We start from the raw sequence: 18,573 nt of genomic DNA, 5'->3' as shown, positions 1-18,573 counted from the left end.
GACACTGCGGCAAGCGGCCCGGCATCAGCGCTTTGCAGACTGATGCCAGTATAATCTTCCCTCGGAAGTTGTGTTGTGTCGTGTCCGTGTGTTGAAGATTGTAGCTTAATATGGCACCACAAAAGTTTACATTACAACAAAGGATTTATCTTGTCAAGTGTTACTTCGGAAAGAGGAATTGTGGAGAAGTGAGATGACGTTTTGCAACGAAATTTCCTGGTGATCCCGTTCCACATAGGACCACTACATTAAACCTCGAAAGAAAAATGGGAAATCCAAAAAATAAAGTATACAAAGACAATCCGCACACCATCCGTGAGTTAAAAGAGAGTATTCTACATCGGGAGAATTACAGTAGACGAACTTACACGTGTAAATGCCAATTTCCTTTGGAGATGCCAGGAATGTGTTGCAGCAGAGGGACATCATTTTCAACACCTTCTGTAGTCAAGTTTAGTACACAATATGAAAACTGTAATTTTAATAGCAGACTCGACCGACTGTCGCGGACCCGTTCACCGGGAAAGACAGGCGCTGATGCCGGGCCGCTTGACGCCGAGTCTCGTAGCGAATGTCAGGGAAAGCTCTGTAGTATGTCTTCTCTTATCAATGAGAATATGATCTATCTGATTATGAGTTTTGCCATCTGGAGAAGACCAGGTATATTTATGGATATCTTTGTTTAAAAGTGGTACTTTTCACAATTAAATTCTTTGAGGTTGCAAAAGTAATCAATCTTATACCATTATCATTACATAATTCATGAAGACTTTCTTTACCAATCGTGGGTTTAAATATCTCTTCTTTGCCAATCTGTGCACTAGTCACCTAACAGAATTTTCATATCATACTGAGAAAATTTATCAAAGACCTGTTCTAACTCTGCATAAAAATCATCTTTAGTATTATCATCTCTATCTTCCGTTGGTGCATGTATGTTTATTAAAATAATTTTACACCACCTACCCTGTAAAACTGCATATGATATCCTATCATTAATAAATTCTACTGTTTTAAGAGCAAAGATAATTCTATTATTTATGAAAAAGCCTGTTCCAAAATTATGATTTTCAGTACCACCATAGAAAAAAGTATAAGTTTTAGTTTTATAATTCCCTTCTCCTGGCCACCTAACTTGCTGGACAGCTACTACATCTAATTTATACTTAACTATCTCATTAACTGTACACTGAAATGCCCCAGGCCGGTAAAGGCTCAGAACATTCCAGGTGCCTAATTTAATAGGCCGAGTCTGCTGCCACGCACGTGTCAGCAGTAAGAATAAGAGTCAAATTTGCTGCTGCCACGTAATTCGTCTGCTAAAAGGATGTTACAAATCTTAAGAACAGATTAAGACGAGAGAAATGCAAGTTTATGATTAGTGGGAATGAATGTACAGGTAATTTAGAACCTTTTTCTTAAGAAAGCATTTAGCGATATTATTTTAATGCGAACAGAACTTAACCTAACTACGAGAGCATTTAGGTTTATTATTAGAAGAATGCTGAGGGACCTCATCTTCAGAACATTTTTGTGAAAGTAATCGCTACAACTTCACAATATGTGTTACAGACGTAATTGCATACATAGCATGATGAAATCACGATAAAACCGATAAAACAAAGACCGAGTCTACTGCCACGCGCATCTTTTTTGAGGTCCCAGCAGAAAAAAAAACGTGGCAGCAGACACTGCCAATTTAATATCATTATTCCTAATTTAGATGTTATCCTTAGTCCAGGGACCTCCCAAAGTAGGACCTCTCGGATCAAAAAATTCTGTCCCGCACACTCCTATTACGTACTACTACTGAATGTAAACTAAGATTTATCCTACGTAGAGCGGCCATATTGGAAGCGACACTAGCGCTCAGGTGGTAATTTTAATCGCGAATTGAAAAGACACCACCATCAGAGTGATGCGCTTACGAGCGGCGAACAGGCAGGGCCGAACATGCACCGCTCTTGTCTGCGTATGAGCAACGTCTTCTAATAATCGTCTTACCACGGGCGCCCGCGCCCTACATTCTGGCAAGGGAAGTGGGGAGCGGGTAATACGCAGCAGACAACAGCTGGCGCCGAGAGTTACGTCGTCACGGGAGGAGGTGCTGCGCGCACCTCGTTCTACAGGCTGCTGTATTTCTTATCCCTCTTAATTGGTTACTTCGCTTGGCAGCATGTAGGGCGCCCGCCGTAAGACTTGACAAGCGCTATGATCGAAAATAGTGCCAATATTCGAACTGTGACTTTTTTCTTCAGTCAACTGACTTGCAGGGTAGATGGGTTGCGGTTTCAAGAATAGGCTATCAAAATGCTCGATATCATCCATGGCCGTAGGCAGGAAACATTTTCAGGGGGGTTTACTCATAATCGTTCCAATGGGCGTCGCAAGAAATTTGAATAATAGAAATAATAACAATAATAATTGTTAATATAATAATATATATTTTTTTAAAATTTCATAAACTAATTAATTCCAAACGTACGTATTATTATTTTATTATTGCTGTCCTTATATCCTTGAGGATACGTTTCTACTCTATCCATCAGAAGTGTGAATATGCAGCACAACTGTTTTTATTTATTTATTTAAAGTTTCATGCACTGTATACTGAAATGCACAGTTATTATATTTTGTTATTAAATTTTAGGTACCTCAAGAAAAATTTTAAAAGTAAGAGAAATTGACCATTCACATAAAACTTATTTTTTGAATTTTGAAAACTGTGGAACCAGTTATTCTTTGGATTAATGGTAAAACACAACCTGGTGCCTATATCGTAACCTTAATTTTTCGATCTAACGCAGTTTTTCTTCGGTTATTCTATTGGAATACTAACTAACTGGACTTTATTTCCGTTATTAACAATATAACTAACAAACGTTTTGCTATTTTGCAACTTGCAATAAACTATGTCAATTCGGGGAAGGAGGGGGGGGGGTATATACACCGGTTCGATCCCACTTTCCGACGGTCATATACTTACCAAATAGCATTATATACAACCACTATGCACTACAGGGTGTTTCTAAAGGTCGTTTACAACGCTTTGGAGGCGATTCCTCACACGAAAACAAGCAAAAAGTGTGAGTTCCATTTTTACGACTGAGGCTTCGTTTCCGAGATAGGAGCCTCGCAAAAGGTGACAAAGTGAACGTCACACCTAACTGGGACGAACACTATCACAGATAGAGAGGCGGTTCCAAGGGAATCATAAAGGAATCGTATGTGCTCAGTCCGGAAGTCACTATGAAAAGTTCACTGCACGCATGCGCAATGGAGTCCTCAAAGGAATTGGGGATTTCCAGCAAGAACAATGATTGGAAAGGGTATGTAACGCAGCAAGAAGGACCGTGACAATGAGAAATGCGTTAAAGACAACACATTCCGACCTCAAACATCAAAACATGAGCACGGAACACAAAATCCGAAAAGTTGAGCACGGTTGCATACCCCAGTTACACGCGAGGAATGAACGAATCATGTCATGTGGCATACGAGAGACACATTACTCCACCAGGAGGAAGAAAAGAAAAACACAATATCAGATGATTGCGACAACGTGTATTTTTACACGCGACAACTACGTAATATCCCCCCCCCACACACACACAACAAACAACAAATGCTACAATGTCTTACGCACTGTCTGTGCGTGTCACTGTACACCAACAGAAGATATCACTTTCACCACACAAAGGGGGTGGGGAGCAATACCAAGAGTGTTCGCACGCGATGACTGTGACGTAAAAGAGACCAGTTTTGGAAGCGCTGCGCAGGCAAGTCTTGCTCTCGTAGTCTACGTTTGAATTCATGACCGCTGTACCCAACGATGTCAACCCTAGCATAATGGTGCTAAACCTAGCATAATTTAACCGTCATTGGCACCTAGCACCCTGTGTTTGGAATAACAGCCAAATCTAGCATAATCAACAACCGCTCTGAGTCTGGGAAAGAACTCTGAAGAAGTTAAAAAAAAAAAGTACCTCCACATCTCTATTTCAGGAGTGGACATGTTTCTAACAAAAGGGAGTAAACCGGTCCAGGGATCCCACCACTCACCAATGTCTTTAATCTCTTCCGCATCTTTCTGTCGTAAAATCGTAGAAGAGGGTGGAGGAGGCCCATCCTCTGATTTGTCCTTTCTCAGCACCGACGCAAGGGGTCAGCCATTTGTGGTGCCTTATTTTTCAGAGGAATATTTATGACAGGAAATCTTAGAAAGTTGGATTCGCAAATAAAGCTAATGTGCCGCCTTTCCTTGTCGGCGAATTTTGTGACAATATTTCAAGTCGAATGTTAGCAAATAAATTTTTCTTCTGATGGTGTTCGGTTCGGTCCGCAACTTGCCATTTCGGAAACCGTTGCCTGTTGCGAAAAAAGCGTGTAGCTAATTTTGTTTGTGTGTGTGTGTGTGATTTTAATTTTTCATGTGTATTTTTTAGCATGAGTTTAAGTGGATCTGTGCTTCTTTTTTTTTTATTTTTTTTTGTATTTGTGTTTGTAAATATATTTGGAAGTCAAGATTTCGTGTACAGTGAGAGTGGCAGTTTTTTCTTTGTTCTTTAATAATAATAATAATAATAAATGTTCTGGCACCATTGAGTACCGGTTCATAATTTCACTGTTCAATCAGCACTTTTCGCAGCTGAGAGGTTGGCAACGCTGGCTGTACCCGCGAGAGGAGCTCGAAGGGTTGGTTCTCTCCGGCAGTCGTCCCAGTCGTGTTGCAGGTGCTGGGATATGATCAGCAGTTCGCTCTAGGTTGTCATACGCATTGAAGAGTACTAGTATGTTGTATTGAAAGAAGTTGACGCGGTGGAGTGGGCAAATCAAGTATCGCAACAATTGGTCTGTGGTGTTCGTACGGTGATACGGCCAATTTGTGCAGTGTGTCAGTGTTAAACAAAAGCGATACTTTGCAATAGGAGCAGTTCCAGCTCCCTATTACACAGATGGCTGCGTATACGACCCAGCAGCTAGCAGACGTGCATCTCATGTATGGAGAGGCACGTAGTAATAGCCGTGAGGTAAGGCGCCTTTATGGAGAACGCTTTCCACACAGACGTTTACCGTTTCACGCCTCAAGTAGTGGACAGTCAACTGCGTGAAACAGGGTCAGTGTTACCACCGCGGCAAGAAGTTTGAAGACCCCGAAGTGTACGCACACATGAGTTTGCAGAAGATGTGTTAACAGCGGTCGCAGAACATCCTGGCACCAGTACGCGCGTGCTCGTTCGGGCACGAAACACGTCTCATGTGAATGTTTGGCGAGTGTTGTCAGAGGAAGGAATGCACCCTTTTAAACTGCAGAAAGTACAAGACCTGTTACCTCGTGACTTTCGCCCTCGTATGGAGTTTTGCCAATGGTTGTTGCATCAGCTGGACACAAACCCTCACTTCGGGGCAAAGGTATTTTGGACAGATGAAGCCATTTTCACCAGGATGGATGTCTTCAATAGTAGAAACAGTCATGTCTGGGACTTTGACAACTGACATGCAATTTTTGTGGCCCATCAACATCACAGGTTTTCAGTGAATGTGTGGTGCGGAATAGTACATGATCATTTAATAGAACCATACATTCTCCCTGTTCACTTGAAAGGTCGCACGTATCATGCATTTCTTAGTGAGGTTCTGCCTGAACTGTTGGAGACCGTACCTTTGGCACTGTGGCAAGAAATGTGGTACCAACACGATGGGGCACCAGCTCATTTCGATCGTAATGTACGACATTTCCTGCATGACGTGTTTCGCAATAGGTTCATTGGTAGGGATGAGCCTGTGCCTTGGCCATCGAGGTCGCCAGATCTCAACCCTCTCGATTTTTTTCTTCTGGGGAGAAATGAAAACCCTCGTATACGACACACCTGTCACATCAGCTGAGGACCTCGGTGCTCGCATCAACGTCGCCGCAGTGACGGTAGCAGATACACCTGGCTTGTTTGCTCGTACTCGACAATCCTTGATTCGTCACTGTCATCTCTGCGTAGAAGTGAACGGCAGACATTTTGAAAACCGTCTGTGATTATCGCCCTCGGCAAATCCCAGTGAGAACACTCTTGGTATTGCTCCCCACCCCCTTTGTGTGGTGAAAGTGACATCTTCAGTTGGTGTACAGTGACACGCACTGTCTGTGCGTAAGACATTGTAGCATTTGTTGTTTGTTGTGTGTGTGTGGGGGGGGGATATTACGTAGTTGTCGCGTGTAAAAATACACGTTGTCGCAATCATCTGATATTGTGTTTTTCTTTTCCTCCTCCTGGTGGAGTAATGTGTCTCTCGTATGCCACATGACATGATTCGTTCATTCCTCGCGTGTAACTGGGGTATGCAACCGTGCTCAACTTTTCGGATTTTGTGTTCCGTGCTCATGTTTTGATGTTTGAGGTCGGAATGTGTTGTCTTTAACGCATTTCTCATTGTCACGGTCCTTCTTGCTGCGTTACATACCCTTTCCAATCATTGTTCTTGCTGGAAATCCCCAATTCCTTTGAGGACTCCATTGCGCATGCGTGCAGTGAACTTTTCATAGTGACTTCCGGACTGAGCACATACGATTCCTTTATGATTCCCTTGGAACCGCCTCTCTATCTGTGATAGTGTTCGTCCCAGTTAGGTGTGACGTTCACTTTGTCACCTTTTGCGAGGCTCCTATCTCGGAAACGAAGCCTCAGTCGTAAAAATGGAACTCACACTTTTTGCTTGTTTTCGTGTGAGGAATCGCCTTCAAAGCGTTGTAAACGACCTTTAGAAACACCCTGTATACAAGTATGTACTATATCGAACCGCTGGGTGAAGGATAGTGAATGTAACTCGCTACGAAGCTGGATATCCTAGGTTTGAGCTCTTATAAAGGGGAAATTTAAAAGTTGGAATGGGAATTTTGGGGCAATCACAAGGGAATTTTCAGTCCGATCCAGGAACAGCACTGGAAAGAGGACAGCAGAAGTGAAGATGAGGAGGTTGCGGGTGGGTTGCGATTCTGAGAATTAAATCAGTTTTGCTCAAATTTCAGAATTCAAAATGTTTGAAAATTCTAGCTCAATCATTTCAGGATTGTCTCCCTGTTGTATTTTTGTGAAACTGCGAATAAATTTTTGAAAATGTGTTATATTTTTTTTGTTTCTGAACTTCTATTAATCCAACATGCCAGGCGCTTCGGGGGGGGGGGGCTTTGAACCCTAACCCCCCTCTAAATACGGCCATGATACCATCAAGTATTGGCATCAAATTTATATATTTTTTTTTCAAATCTTAATCATTTGTGCTTTGTATTATGTAGTTTAGGTTTTTGAAAACATTTAAAGTAAAATAGCGCAAGCAGCATCATTTTATATCTCACCGTTATCGCCCGAATGCAATTTTTCGAAATTTTCAAAATGACTGACATTTTTCAAAATTTATATGTGTTCCGAAACTCCTAGTTTCAGTCATTTTTCTCAGGAGTTACATCCCAAGGAATGTTATAATACAAAAATTAGCTTACCAAATATTTTTTTCCACCTTTGGACCTAATTTGCCTGTACTAATGTTAACAAAGAATGGACTTTTGACCGGCATGGAGTTCAGGTGCATTATGGCTCACTCTGGTTCCAGTGCATAGAGTGCATTTCAAACAAATACACAACACCTATATGAACTACACACACACAGTTTTCAAGGAAATGAACCATGTCTTTGGAATAAAAATAGAAATTCATGCCATGGAATAAATTAGTTAAATATTAACAATAAACATTTATTTTATCAGAAAATTAGTTTCAGTAGATATTATTTTTGATGTCAGGTCGTCTTAATTGACTCTTCAATCTATTTCATTTGTTACAGTGGAACTTTGTGAAACTGTTCAACATCGGATTTATCAAAAGTTTATTTTAAGAACACTTTTAGTTAATCAGGATTGGACCTAAAGTTTAAAGTGGGATTGGCACCAATGTTTCTCCACAGAGAGTCGTGCCTAGGACCCCCAAAGATGACAGCTTTACCACTAAAATAGTACACTTTGTTGCTATTTTTGTTACACACACACACACACACACACACACACACACACACACACACAAATTTTGAAATTGGTTACATTATGTAGAGTAAGGTGCTGAAATCTAGAAACCCATGACCCCTCCTCCAACTTCGATCACTGATTCAAACATAGGTCTAGTGCATTTTCTAGGGTACCACTCTTAAATATGGAAGCATACTTTTTTGTTCTAGTATTTCAGCAATGGATCTGGTTCTTTCAAAGTGTGCAAGTTTCTAAAGCAGTGTTTATACTTGCAGGTCCCATTGCTGTTAGCTTGTATTTACTTCTTGTTCCTGAGTTTCTCAAATGCATCACCCATCAGTCCAAAAAATTATGAACAAAAATCTCTGCCTCCTTACCTGAAGTCCAAATTACTAGATGTCAAATTGGATTTGATGAAAAGCTACATGAGGCAAACAATGAGAAAGAGAGGTGAGTAACTTCCATAAGATTAAATTTGTTAAAGAAGCATCTAACTGGTGTACAGTAATGTTTTGCTGAATCCAGTATGTTCTGATGACACTAATATGTATATATGTTAGGCCTGGAATAGTTTAAATTTGTGATTGATATTCACATCTGAATGCATTATTGTATAATATTAAATTAGCTCTGGGTATTTTATTGTAAAATATTTTGTACCATTGCAAAAGACAAAATGTTGTTTGTATGCAAACTAGATTTGCTCTGGAGAATAATATAACGAGGTAAATGTAACATACTTGTTTGCCAAATCTGTGCTCAGTGAAGATGCCTAGCTTGGGGGAGGGATGCTTGGTTGAGTTTGGGGACAGGCTTGTATCAGTGGCATGACCAAGGAGGGGGGGGGGAGGTGGTGGGCAGTGTCGTGTCCAAGGGGGGGTTGGTGGTGGTTATAACCCCTCCTTTTGGTCCAGTATTCCTAAAAAAGAACGTCAAAGGTAGGAAAATTACAAAATGAGTACTGACTACCAAGAGAAAGTATACATAACCCCTCACTTTCGTAAATCCTGGGCACACCACTGGTGGTGGGGGTCATAACCCCCCCCCCCCCCCCGCTTCTGGCCCAGTATATCTAAAAAAAAACAGACAGGAAAAAGATGACAAAATGAGTGCTGACTACAAAAAAAATATATATACGTGCCCCTCGCCCTTTCAAAAATCCTTGGCATGCTACTGGATTGTATGGATCAACATAGACACGATGCAGTAGATGCAGGGACGCTTATGCAAATTATCCTATCTAGGAGGATGCATTGTGAAAATTTTCTTAACTGGGGACATAGCATCCACCCATGTCCCCTCCCCACACTTTGAGCACTGATCCAAACATAGGTCTACTGTGTGTTCTAGGGTACTGCTCTTAAAATCTTTTTTTGTATTTACAATAAAATTAGCTTGTGGATAAGCTCCCAAAGAAAGAAATTCAATATTCGTTGGATAGGATGACACATTATGAAGAAGTTAAAAAACTTGCAGAGCTTAGAGTTGTTAAACAAAAATGTTAAGTAATTTTAAATGGTTCTACCACACATGGCCTGAAATATTTTCTGCTGTTCTGACTGAATAGAAAAAAATCTCTGGAGCATTGCCAGGAAAGGATTCAGTGGGATTTATGAGTTAATGCATGAAGGATTCTTGGTCAATCTAAGGATATGATGATTACACTAATATGTATCTCATTACACAGAAACACTTCCAAAAAAATGTATACACTGTACAGTCACGGACACTGCCGGCTTGTAACAATTCCATTGAAAGTCAATGTATTCATTGCAAGCCGGCAGTGTCAGTGACTGTACAATTAGTGACCGCACACAAAGAAAGTGGAGAGCTTGAGAATTTTATACACACAAATTGATTTTAAAAGCTTGCTATTTATTCAACTAGAAAGTGTTCAACTTTATATCCGCTAATATATATTATTTATTTTGAATCATTTTGTCCTAATTTTGGGAGAGTGTGTAGTATTTTTGCTTAAACTAATCTGGTAACTCTAGGAACAAGAGTTCTATTCTATTCTGGCAGAGTCTGGAACTGGAGACTGTAAAAGATGAGATTAATTATTTTCCTCAGGTATTTGTCCCTGTGCTATCAATTACTTTCCTGAACAATGAGAATGAAGGAAATTGAAATAATAAATCTACTGTACTTGTCAATAATTCTGCAAGACTTGTGGATATTCTGACTGACAATCTTTTTAACTACATGCTGTGTTAACTGCCAATCATGTGTATGACAGTGTGTACCTGTCAAATTATTGCAGGAGATCGGTTAGCAGTGCATCTGAATGCCATGCTCGTGGCTGGGTTGAGTGATCTCTTCAATTCCCCTGTGTAAGTGTGACTGGCACTCGCCCAGTGTCTCATCAATACAATTGTAAAGAGAGTAGCTTTACTTTCATCATGTGTCCTTATAATTTTACCTTCAAATATTCCATTAAACTGGCACCTTTTACTTAATTACAATGATTATATAGGTAATTGCTTACAACACTACCATAATGGGTACACCATTTTATTATGGGATGCAGTTACTGTGAGGTGTCAGGTGGATGTAGTTTGCAGCAATCTCCTCTCTCTTTTCACCCTTTGGTATTTCCACTTCTGATCAGCTCATTTGTACACATTATCATACAAATTAATTCGCCCATTATTATTATGACTGGTGCAATACAACTTTGAACTAATGCCCATGCAGAGGCCAACATTATTTCCGAATCATGCAGATACCTATAACGTTGCTTGAGCATTGTAACTATTAAAAGTTGTGTTCAGAATATTTATAAATATTAATGTACAAAGTGTCAAAGTGGGCATACCCCCCCCCCCTTTATTTTGAACACTATGATGGATATTGGTTGAAAGCTTGATATAGACATGTAGCTGGCAGTTTAAGAGTCCAGAACATTGGTATGGTGACCCATCATTTTCGTAGCACGGCAAAATTCTGCACCATGTTCTGGCACACTTCGTGTTGCAAGTGTCTCATTACCTGAATAAGACCTTTTCCAGGCTGTGGATTGGAAGATGTTCTGAAGATTACCCAGCTTCTTTAGCTTGGCCTCCAAGAAGTCCTGGCCTCGCCTCCGGGGGTTCATCAATGACAGTCAGAAGTAACCGGTATCGCAAAACTCATAAGTTAAGGAGCAACTGTGGAAGATGCGTTTAATTAATTATTTATTAATTAAATTAAATTAATTAATTAATTAATTTTTGCGAAACATCTGCCAGGAGTTAGGAGTACTCCCCTGATACTCACCTCATACTGAGTTTTTGGAACCCTTTAAAGTGTTTAACAATTAAAGAAAATTAAACTTCCTTGTTACACTACAGCTAAAAATGGAAAATAAACTGTAACAAATAACAGTTGTGGACTGTATGTGGGAAAATTTGTCTCTGCTCCTATTTAAATTTGAGAAGTCCCCTTTGAAAATATTTGGTTGGAAGTTACATTTTAAATACCACACATAAAACTAATATTAGTGGTAAAAGTTCATGAATTACCAAATTTTTTGTTTATTGTGTGGCAATAAAAAGCAGACTGGCAGAGTAACTGAAGCTTCCTACTGGATTCATAACTGTAGACAATTTATACTCTAAAAGATTCCAACAAATGGTATATCTATAAAAGTGTGAGATGAGGGATTTTTTCCTATTTGAGGCGCTCTGCAAGCAAGGAAATTAATACGGTTAAGTTGCCAGGGGCACCTCTGATTGAGCCAGTACACCCAGAGTTTGTCTTCTATGTTACTGGGAACCCACTCGACCACCTCCCACATAAAAATAAGTAATAAAACAGTTGTGAAGTTATTTGTGGTGCCCGTTGACTTGTACAATACAGTAATTCTGTTGATATGTAGTCTATGTTCACTGACAAGAAGAGAAAAATAGATTGGGTGTTTCTATTTAGTGCTCAGCCCAGTGAATTTAAAGTTTAAATTCTGTCATTGCGCTACACCACTGTATTCCACCAATTAGACCAAAGAACAGATCGTTCCACAGTTTTCAAAATTCCAAAAGGTATAGTTTTAGGTTAGAGGTCGCACAACATAAAATTTGAGTAAAATTTCGCTTAATTTTTAAAGCCTTTTCTTGACAGAGATGCATAAAAATTAATAACAAAATACAATAACTGTGAAGTTGAGTACACTAACTGTATGAAATTTTTTTAAAAAAATAATGTGCTGGATATTCACTTGTCTAGTGGATTGAGTAGCAAAATCTTCCCATTTAAATAATAATAAATTTTGAACAAAATTAATTTTTATTAGTATTATTGTATGTTAACAATTATCAAGGTGGTAATAATTATTATTTCAACTTTTATCAATGGTCTTGACCTCCTTGCAGAAATTTCTGCTGACACCCATGACACTCCTGTCTCTTTCATCACTTAATGATGATAGTTCTTAATTTTTTGCAATTTTAATAATGGGTGATTTATTTAAAATATCGTAGCCTATATTTGTTGTAGAAATACATGTAATACTAATATTTTCTGTTAACTTCTCTTGCTGACCTTCATGTTTGACTTTCACAGGAGTTCGCCCATTTAACATTACTTGGACAACTCCTTCAAATCAGCGTATTGGTGAAAATAGTGCAGCATCTTTCAAAGTGTTTGGAAAGAGCTTTGTCTTAGCTGACAACAAGATATTACGCCTAACAAGTGATGTGAAGAGACCAAAATTGGAAGAAGTCGTTACACTACATGGAATTACAGGAAATATTGCATTTATAGAGGTAATTCAAAACATTAGTGCTGTTCTTCTGAAGTTAAAAAATTAGTAAATTTGTCTATTTTTTTGTTTTAGAGAGTAGTAGGTATAGTCATCTCGTGAGGTAGTAGAGTTGCCCAGGAAACAGAGGTATGGGGGTAGCTTGCAAACCTTCAATATTTAGTGGTTACAGTGCCTAAGTATTAAATTACAATTGTACACCCTGTATCCACCTAACAGTGATTACACCAGAGGGGGAGGGGGGGTCACTGAAATGGATCTAAAATATTTCTAGTCTAAAATAACTTTATGATATGAAGGACTGTTTCTCACACCCCCTTTAGGATAGTCTGTTGAGATGGTGGTTTCCAGAAGTTGATTCATAGTGTACATTTTACAGTGCATGGACGATTTTCAATTACATTCCTACATTTGTGAATAAACAAATTTAGCAATGTCATACTGAAATAAGCATATTTTAACAACCCTTTGAGACTTCTCTGTTACAGTAATTTTTTTCTATAGTACATGCATCAAAAGTAATAGTAGGTGAAATTACCATCATTTTCATTGTCTGTTTTCCGCAATGTGGTGATCATGAATGAAATAAAAACATCAATAAACAGAGGGCAGCAAAAAAACAAGATGTAGAATAAATAGAATGAGAATATTAATGGGAAATCTGCCTATTTTCTTTGCCATTGTCTGCACACATTGCATTTCATTTTACTGAAAATATAATTTTGATTTCATTAACACATTCGGGTCTGGCCTCATAATACAGAATTTTTACCTCTGGACTGCGGTTATTGGTTGTTTTTCAAAAAATCATAGAAAAAATATTTTTAATTTGTTTTTATCTACCACACATTTCTTAAATCTACAAAACTTCCTCTTTTCAATGAACAAAAATTTGTTAAATTTTATTTTCATTTTCAGACATTTTTGAATATTTTTTTCAGCAATGTTTTGTGAAGAAGGAAAAAAGTACAACATTGTAACAAATGTTAATATAGAGATATTTTAAGTTCGTAATCTGGAAATTTCAATAATTAACTACATAAACTATCAATACATCTTTTGAATCTTGCATAAGAATACTTCTTATGTGCACATAACAAAAAATAATTACAAATTACAGGTAATTAGCTTTTGTATGAAAAAGTGGCTGCTGCAGGACAGGACCAGACGATGTATCAGTTGGTTCTGCGTCATCTGTAAAAATTAAACAAATAAATAAACTAAATAAATAAAATAAATTTTCATTTGACATACACTATACAAAATAATAAATGGAAAAACTAAAAATACATCAGTGCATGTAGGAGAATCAAGCAAGAGGCAAGATGAATAGACCCAAAAAAATTATCTCTTCTCACTTCATTCATAAAATACTAGAGTTTGCACCACTGTTTATATTGTCAACAATTAATTATTATGAATATAACCTACCTTCCCAATCTTCAAATTCATCTGCATCATCAAAATCGTTGCCAACTTCAAACTCTGAGGCGGAATTTCCGCTATGCAGTCTGGATCTAACGACGCCATTCTAAACAATGCAACGTACATCAACCCACACAGTGTCCCAGGTGTGAGATAAAAATAGAACATGAGTCACCTAGTGGTCGGAATTTCAACAGAGCGGCTTGAATGAACACGCACACGAGACTAAGTACGAACATAGCCTGTAGTTAATCGGCAAAGCAATTGCATACTGCTGGATGGGCTATGCCAGTCGTTCGTCCACATTGACTTTAAGTGCACTGCGGGCTATGCCTGTCGTGGGACCCCAATGTGTTAATTTTATTATTTGCAACAATTATGTAATTGTGGGACATATAGGAATAGTTTCAAGTAACCAATGAATTTTGATTAAATTTGTGCTTCATTATAAACTAATGACCGATTCAATTTTGTGAATAATTTTTCCTTTGTGAAAAAAGAAACCAAACAGAATATTTTTTGGTTTATTCTGAAGATTGTAATTTATCCCAAATTGTTTATTTCCAGGCTGTTGAGTGGCATGGAATTTTATTTTTGTTGGTAGCATTCAAAGAAGGTTATTGTCAATTATATATAGGAACACAGAATCTTGAACTAACTCTTAGGCAGACAATTCAGAACTTCTGGGAAGCTAAAGATGCAGAATTCTTCTTCCAAGATGATGATCTATTATTGATCATACTGAACCACAAAGATGATCACATGCTTGTACCTTCTTTGTAAGTATAATGTACACATGTTCTCATGTTGTAATAACCAGTAAGGTAACCAGAGATAAGGAACTAACAATTTAGAATAACACCTCTATGATGTGATGACCCTTTGAGGGCCAAGATCTGTCAAGAGGTATTTTATTGTGCGACACAATCAGAGAATCTAATCCTATTGCAATTTTATCATCTGGCTTTCTTGAGTGGAACCTGCTTATTTTCAAGCAAACTCGGGGTCAACATTGAAATTTTGAAACTCCCAATGAGAATCAATCCTGGGACCACTAAAATTTAGAATAGAAGCAAATTTGCAATGGCTTCCCTGATGGAGTAGTGGTAGCATTGTCACCTTGTAATCAAGGGGTCACTGGCCTCCTCGATGGTGTAGTGGTAAAGTCATCACCTTGTAATCATGGGGTCCCAGGTTCAATCCCCGTGGAGGTACACAGTGGTTCGGATCCCACTTTAAACCAGTCCCGATTGGCCTTTCTGTGCATAAAGTGGACTTAAAAACAAACTCAATGAATGAATGAATGAATCAATCAAGGAGCCCTGGTTTCAATATGCAATGGAGGCATACAGTGGTTCAGATCCAACTATAAACTGTAAGTCCAGTCCCAATTAGCCTATCTGTGCATAAGGTGAACTTAAAACAAGAACTCGGAGTAGTAATTTTATTTTTGAGGGGACAAGGTTTGCCCTCAGGCTGCCATGACTTAATTCTTTCAGTATTTACACAATGGTAACTCGATAACTTACATAGACAGTACAGAAATAAGAATACAGAAAAATCAAAATATATTGGTTAGAAATACATCATGAACCATGTAAAATTTGTTCAATTATAGCACAAATATGTATTATGTAAGAGTTTATTTTGTACATAATATTTAAATGGATATTTTCTTCTACAAGTATTTATAGATGGACCGGCACATACCTTGATGAAATTGATTCCCTGGTGACAACTGGTGCAGTAGCTGTAACAACTTTTCCATATAAGGGGGCAGTTATTATTGTTATTGCACAGCATCTTAGAGAAAATCCAATGGTAAGAAGTAAGGCTAAGTGTAAATGCATAAGAGTAATTTTATACTGTTGAGCAGTGGCGGCCGGCAGCAACTATGATGGGTAGTGCCAACGTGATCAAGAAATCGAAAAAAAAGAAAAAGCTCCACAGTGCCCACCACCTGCCTCTCCTTCAGGTTGCGCCAGTGGCCAAGATGTTTATCTTCATTTGGTAACGTGGAAAACAGTGTGTGTTTAAGTAATAACGCAATCCTCTTCATCTTCACTCACTAACCTATCTTTATGCACTACAGGACACTTCTCTAAAAACAAAACAACAACTACAAGAGGAAGGAAAAAACAAATCCTCTCACCCCCCACCCCCATACACATGTATTCCAACTGGATGTCGAAAATATCCTAGACATTTGTTGTAAAAAGAAATTGTCAATGCCAAAGGAAACTCGCATCACCATAGGATTTTTTACTTTTATATTTTTAAAATAGTCTGGATGGCCCTCTAGGCGCATCTATCTGTTATCAAAATGTTCATTTAACTTTGGAAAAAACTACGTTCATTTCTCCAAAAGTAGGCAGAAAAGTAGATAGTACCTTTCTCATGAATTACTTCCCCAACGGGTCTTACAAATCAGTCGTATTTAGGTGGCAACTGTATCAACACTGCAAAAGTTCCCGTGCTGTGCCATGCAAAAACTGGCACGGCTAATGTCTTTTATGGGCTAACCCTGCCCCCTTGTTCCTTGTTCCAGGCTCATGGTGGAAATGTTCCCCGCTGAGACTTTTCAACCCTCTGCACGTGTGTCAACTTGGTTAGGCCAGCTCTTGGGCAGCTCGGACCAATTTCTCGGGAGGGTACGAAACAGCGAACGATGCAGTGAGGAGGTTGGGGTGGTCATCACGTCAGCTTGACTGATTGCAAGATTCGAATCTCCTTGTCTGTAAACTATCAATGAATTAATTTAACAATACTTGGGCGAGGTATGAGTTTCTTCTGAGGGTAGTGCCATGGCACGGCTGCTCTCCCCCTTGAGCCACCACTGCTGTTGAGGATAAACTGAATCTGTTTCATTTGTTTTTACATCACAAATCTTAATACTCTGACTACAGTTATGCGTGTAATTGAACATTACATTTTCTCAGTTTCATACATTACAGTGCGAGCAGAAGTGATATCAAGAATCTGTACAAAATCTTCCATGCAGAAGTAACCAAAATTGTGAGGCAATCCATTGCTTTCCAGAATGTTACCATTACTGCTGACATTTATTGCCAACAACTCTGATGCATTGCAGCTGCAATTGAATAAAAATGACCAGGAAGACTGCATTAAGTGCTGCTGCAATATGATAATGTACACACACTCTCTCTGGTAACATGAGAAAGCTGCTATCCAGGAGCTTGATTTGGAGGTTGCTCCACATCCTCTTTACTCACCCAATCTTGTGCCCTCGGATTTCAACCTTTTCTGGTCTCTACCCAACAATTTTCAAGGAAACTCCTTTGATAATGAAAATGCTCTTCAATTTTGGCTTGATGACTACTTTAACTCCAAATCGGCTGATTTCTTTAGTTTTGGTATCCAAAACCTGCCACAGTGTTGGCAGACAGTCATAGACCATGAAGGAGAATATGCAACTGATTGGTTTGTCTTTTGAAGTAAGTCTTGAAGTTTTCCTGGCGATGAATGATGAAAAGATTCTCTCGGGATATCGACCAGGTGAATTGTGGATTGGATTCCAAGCTCTCGAGAGCTAACGTCTCTCTCATCTTCAGGGTAGAATGCAGTTTGTCATCTGTTAATCTCAAATCAGTATCAACTAAAAAACTTTGGCAACAGTGAAAAAGTACTACGAAGGTACGAACTTATGCACCAAAACAATAATATATCTGGCACACACAGTAGAAGGAACTTAAAATGAAACATGAGGCAACATAAATAGAATTTGGCATCATGTAAATTTTAAATAGAGTAAAAACATTGGAGATTTAAAATTAAGAAATCACTGTCAAATTTTTAACTGTTTTTCAATATGTCCGGTTTCTAGATCAGGAAATGAGAAATATGTTTTAGTAAAAGATTAAAAATGAATGTGGTCTTGTCTTTGATGATAACCATTATTTCAGAAAATTATAACACTATTGAACGCAATGTACATATTTCCAACTCGGTTGCATAAACATTTTATACCCAACTCTCTCAAGTTTTCATTTAACCCTAAATGACTAAAGATGTTCAATAAAAGCCAATGGCGGTTCCTCCATTGAACCAGGGGAACAGGCTGTTCCCTTCTACTTATCGCCCTTTTTAGCTATTTAAATTATCTATAATAACATAATAAGAAAGCTTCATTCTTCAGTAATCAACACGCTGAAGAAAAACTTTCACCATGACTGGAAGTTTGTTTACTTCACCTACCCTCGTCGTCCCACCCTCTGCTGTCTGATGCAGAGTATTTCCGACCATGAGCAAAGGTACCATCCTCATGGTGCCACCTCCCACCACCACGGAACCTGAACTCTCTAGCTGTTCCCTAAGAGATACATAGTTAATTCGTTTTCCTTCGAGTTTTTGCTATGTGCTAAAGTTTAATTGCGTCGTAGTA

General features: G+C 38.6%; 1 protein-coding gene across 1 annotated transcript in view; it reads left to right on the top strand.

The window, feature by feature from the left end:
* Positions 1 to 18,573, top strand: part of fs(1)M3 (female sterile (1) M3) — a 111,997-nt gene that overhangs the window by 16,008 nt on the left and 77,416 nt on the right. The window contains exons 2-5 of the mRNA XM_083117343.1: positions 8,284 to 8,458; positions 12,548 to 12,750; positions 14,739 to 14,950; positions 15,857 to 15,992. Of these exons, the coding sequence (XP_082973469.1) occupies positions 8,284 to 8,458; positions 12,548 to 12,750; positions 14,739 to 14,950; positions 15,857 to 15,992 (726 nt within the window). The remainder of the gene's footprint in view (positions 1 to 8,283; positions 8,459 to 12,547; positions 12,751 to 14,738; positions 14,951 to 15,856; positions 15,993 to 18,573) is intronic.

The sequence above is a fragment of the Lepisma saccharinum genome, chromosome 2, assembly GCF_977018435.1.
Source record: "Lepisma saccharinum chromosome 2, izLepSacc3.1, whole genome shotgun sequence".
In the NCBI taxonomy this organism is placed as follows: domain Eukaryota; kingdom Metazoa; phylum Arthropoda; class Insecta; order Zygentoma; family Lepismatidae; genus Lepisma; species Lepisma saccharinum.
Note: the sequence above shows the minus strand (reverse complement) of the source record. Positions and strands in the feature narration are given on the sequence as shown.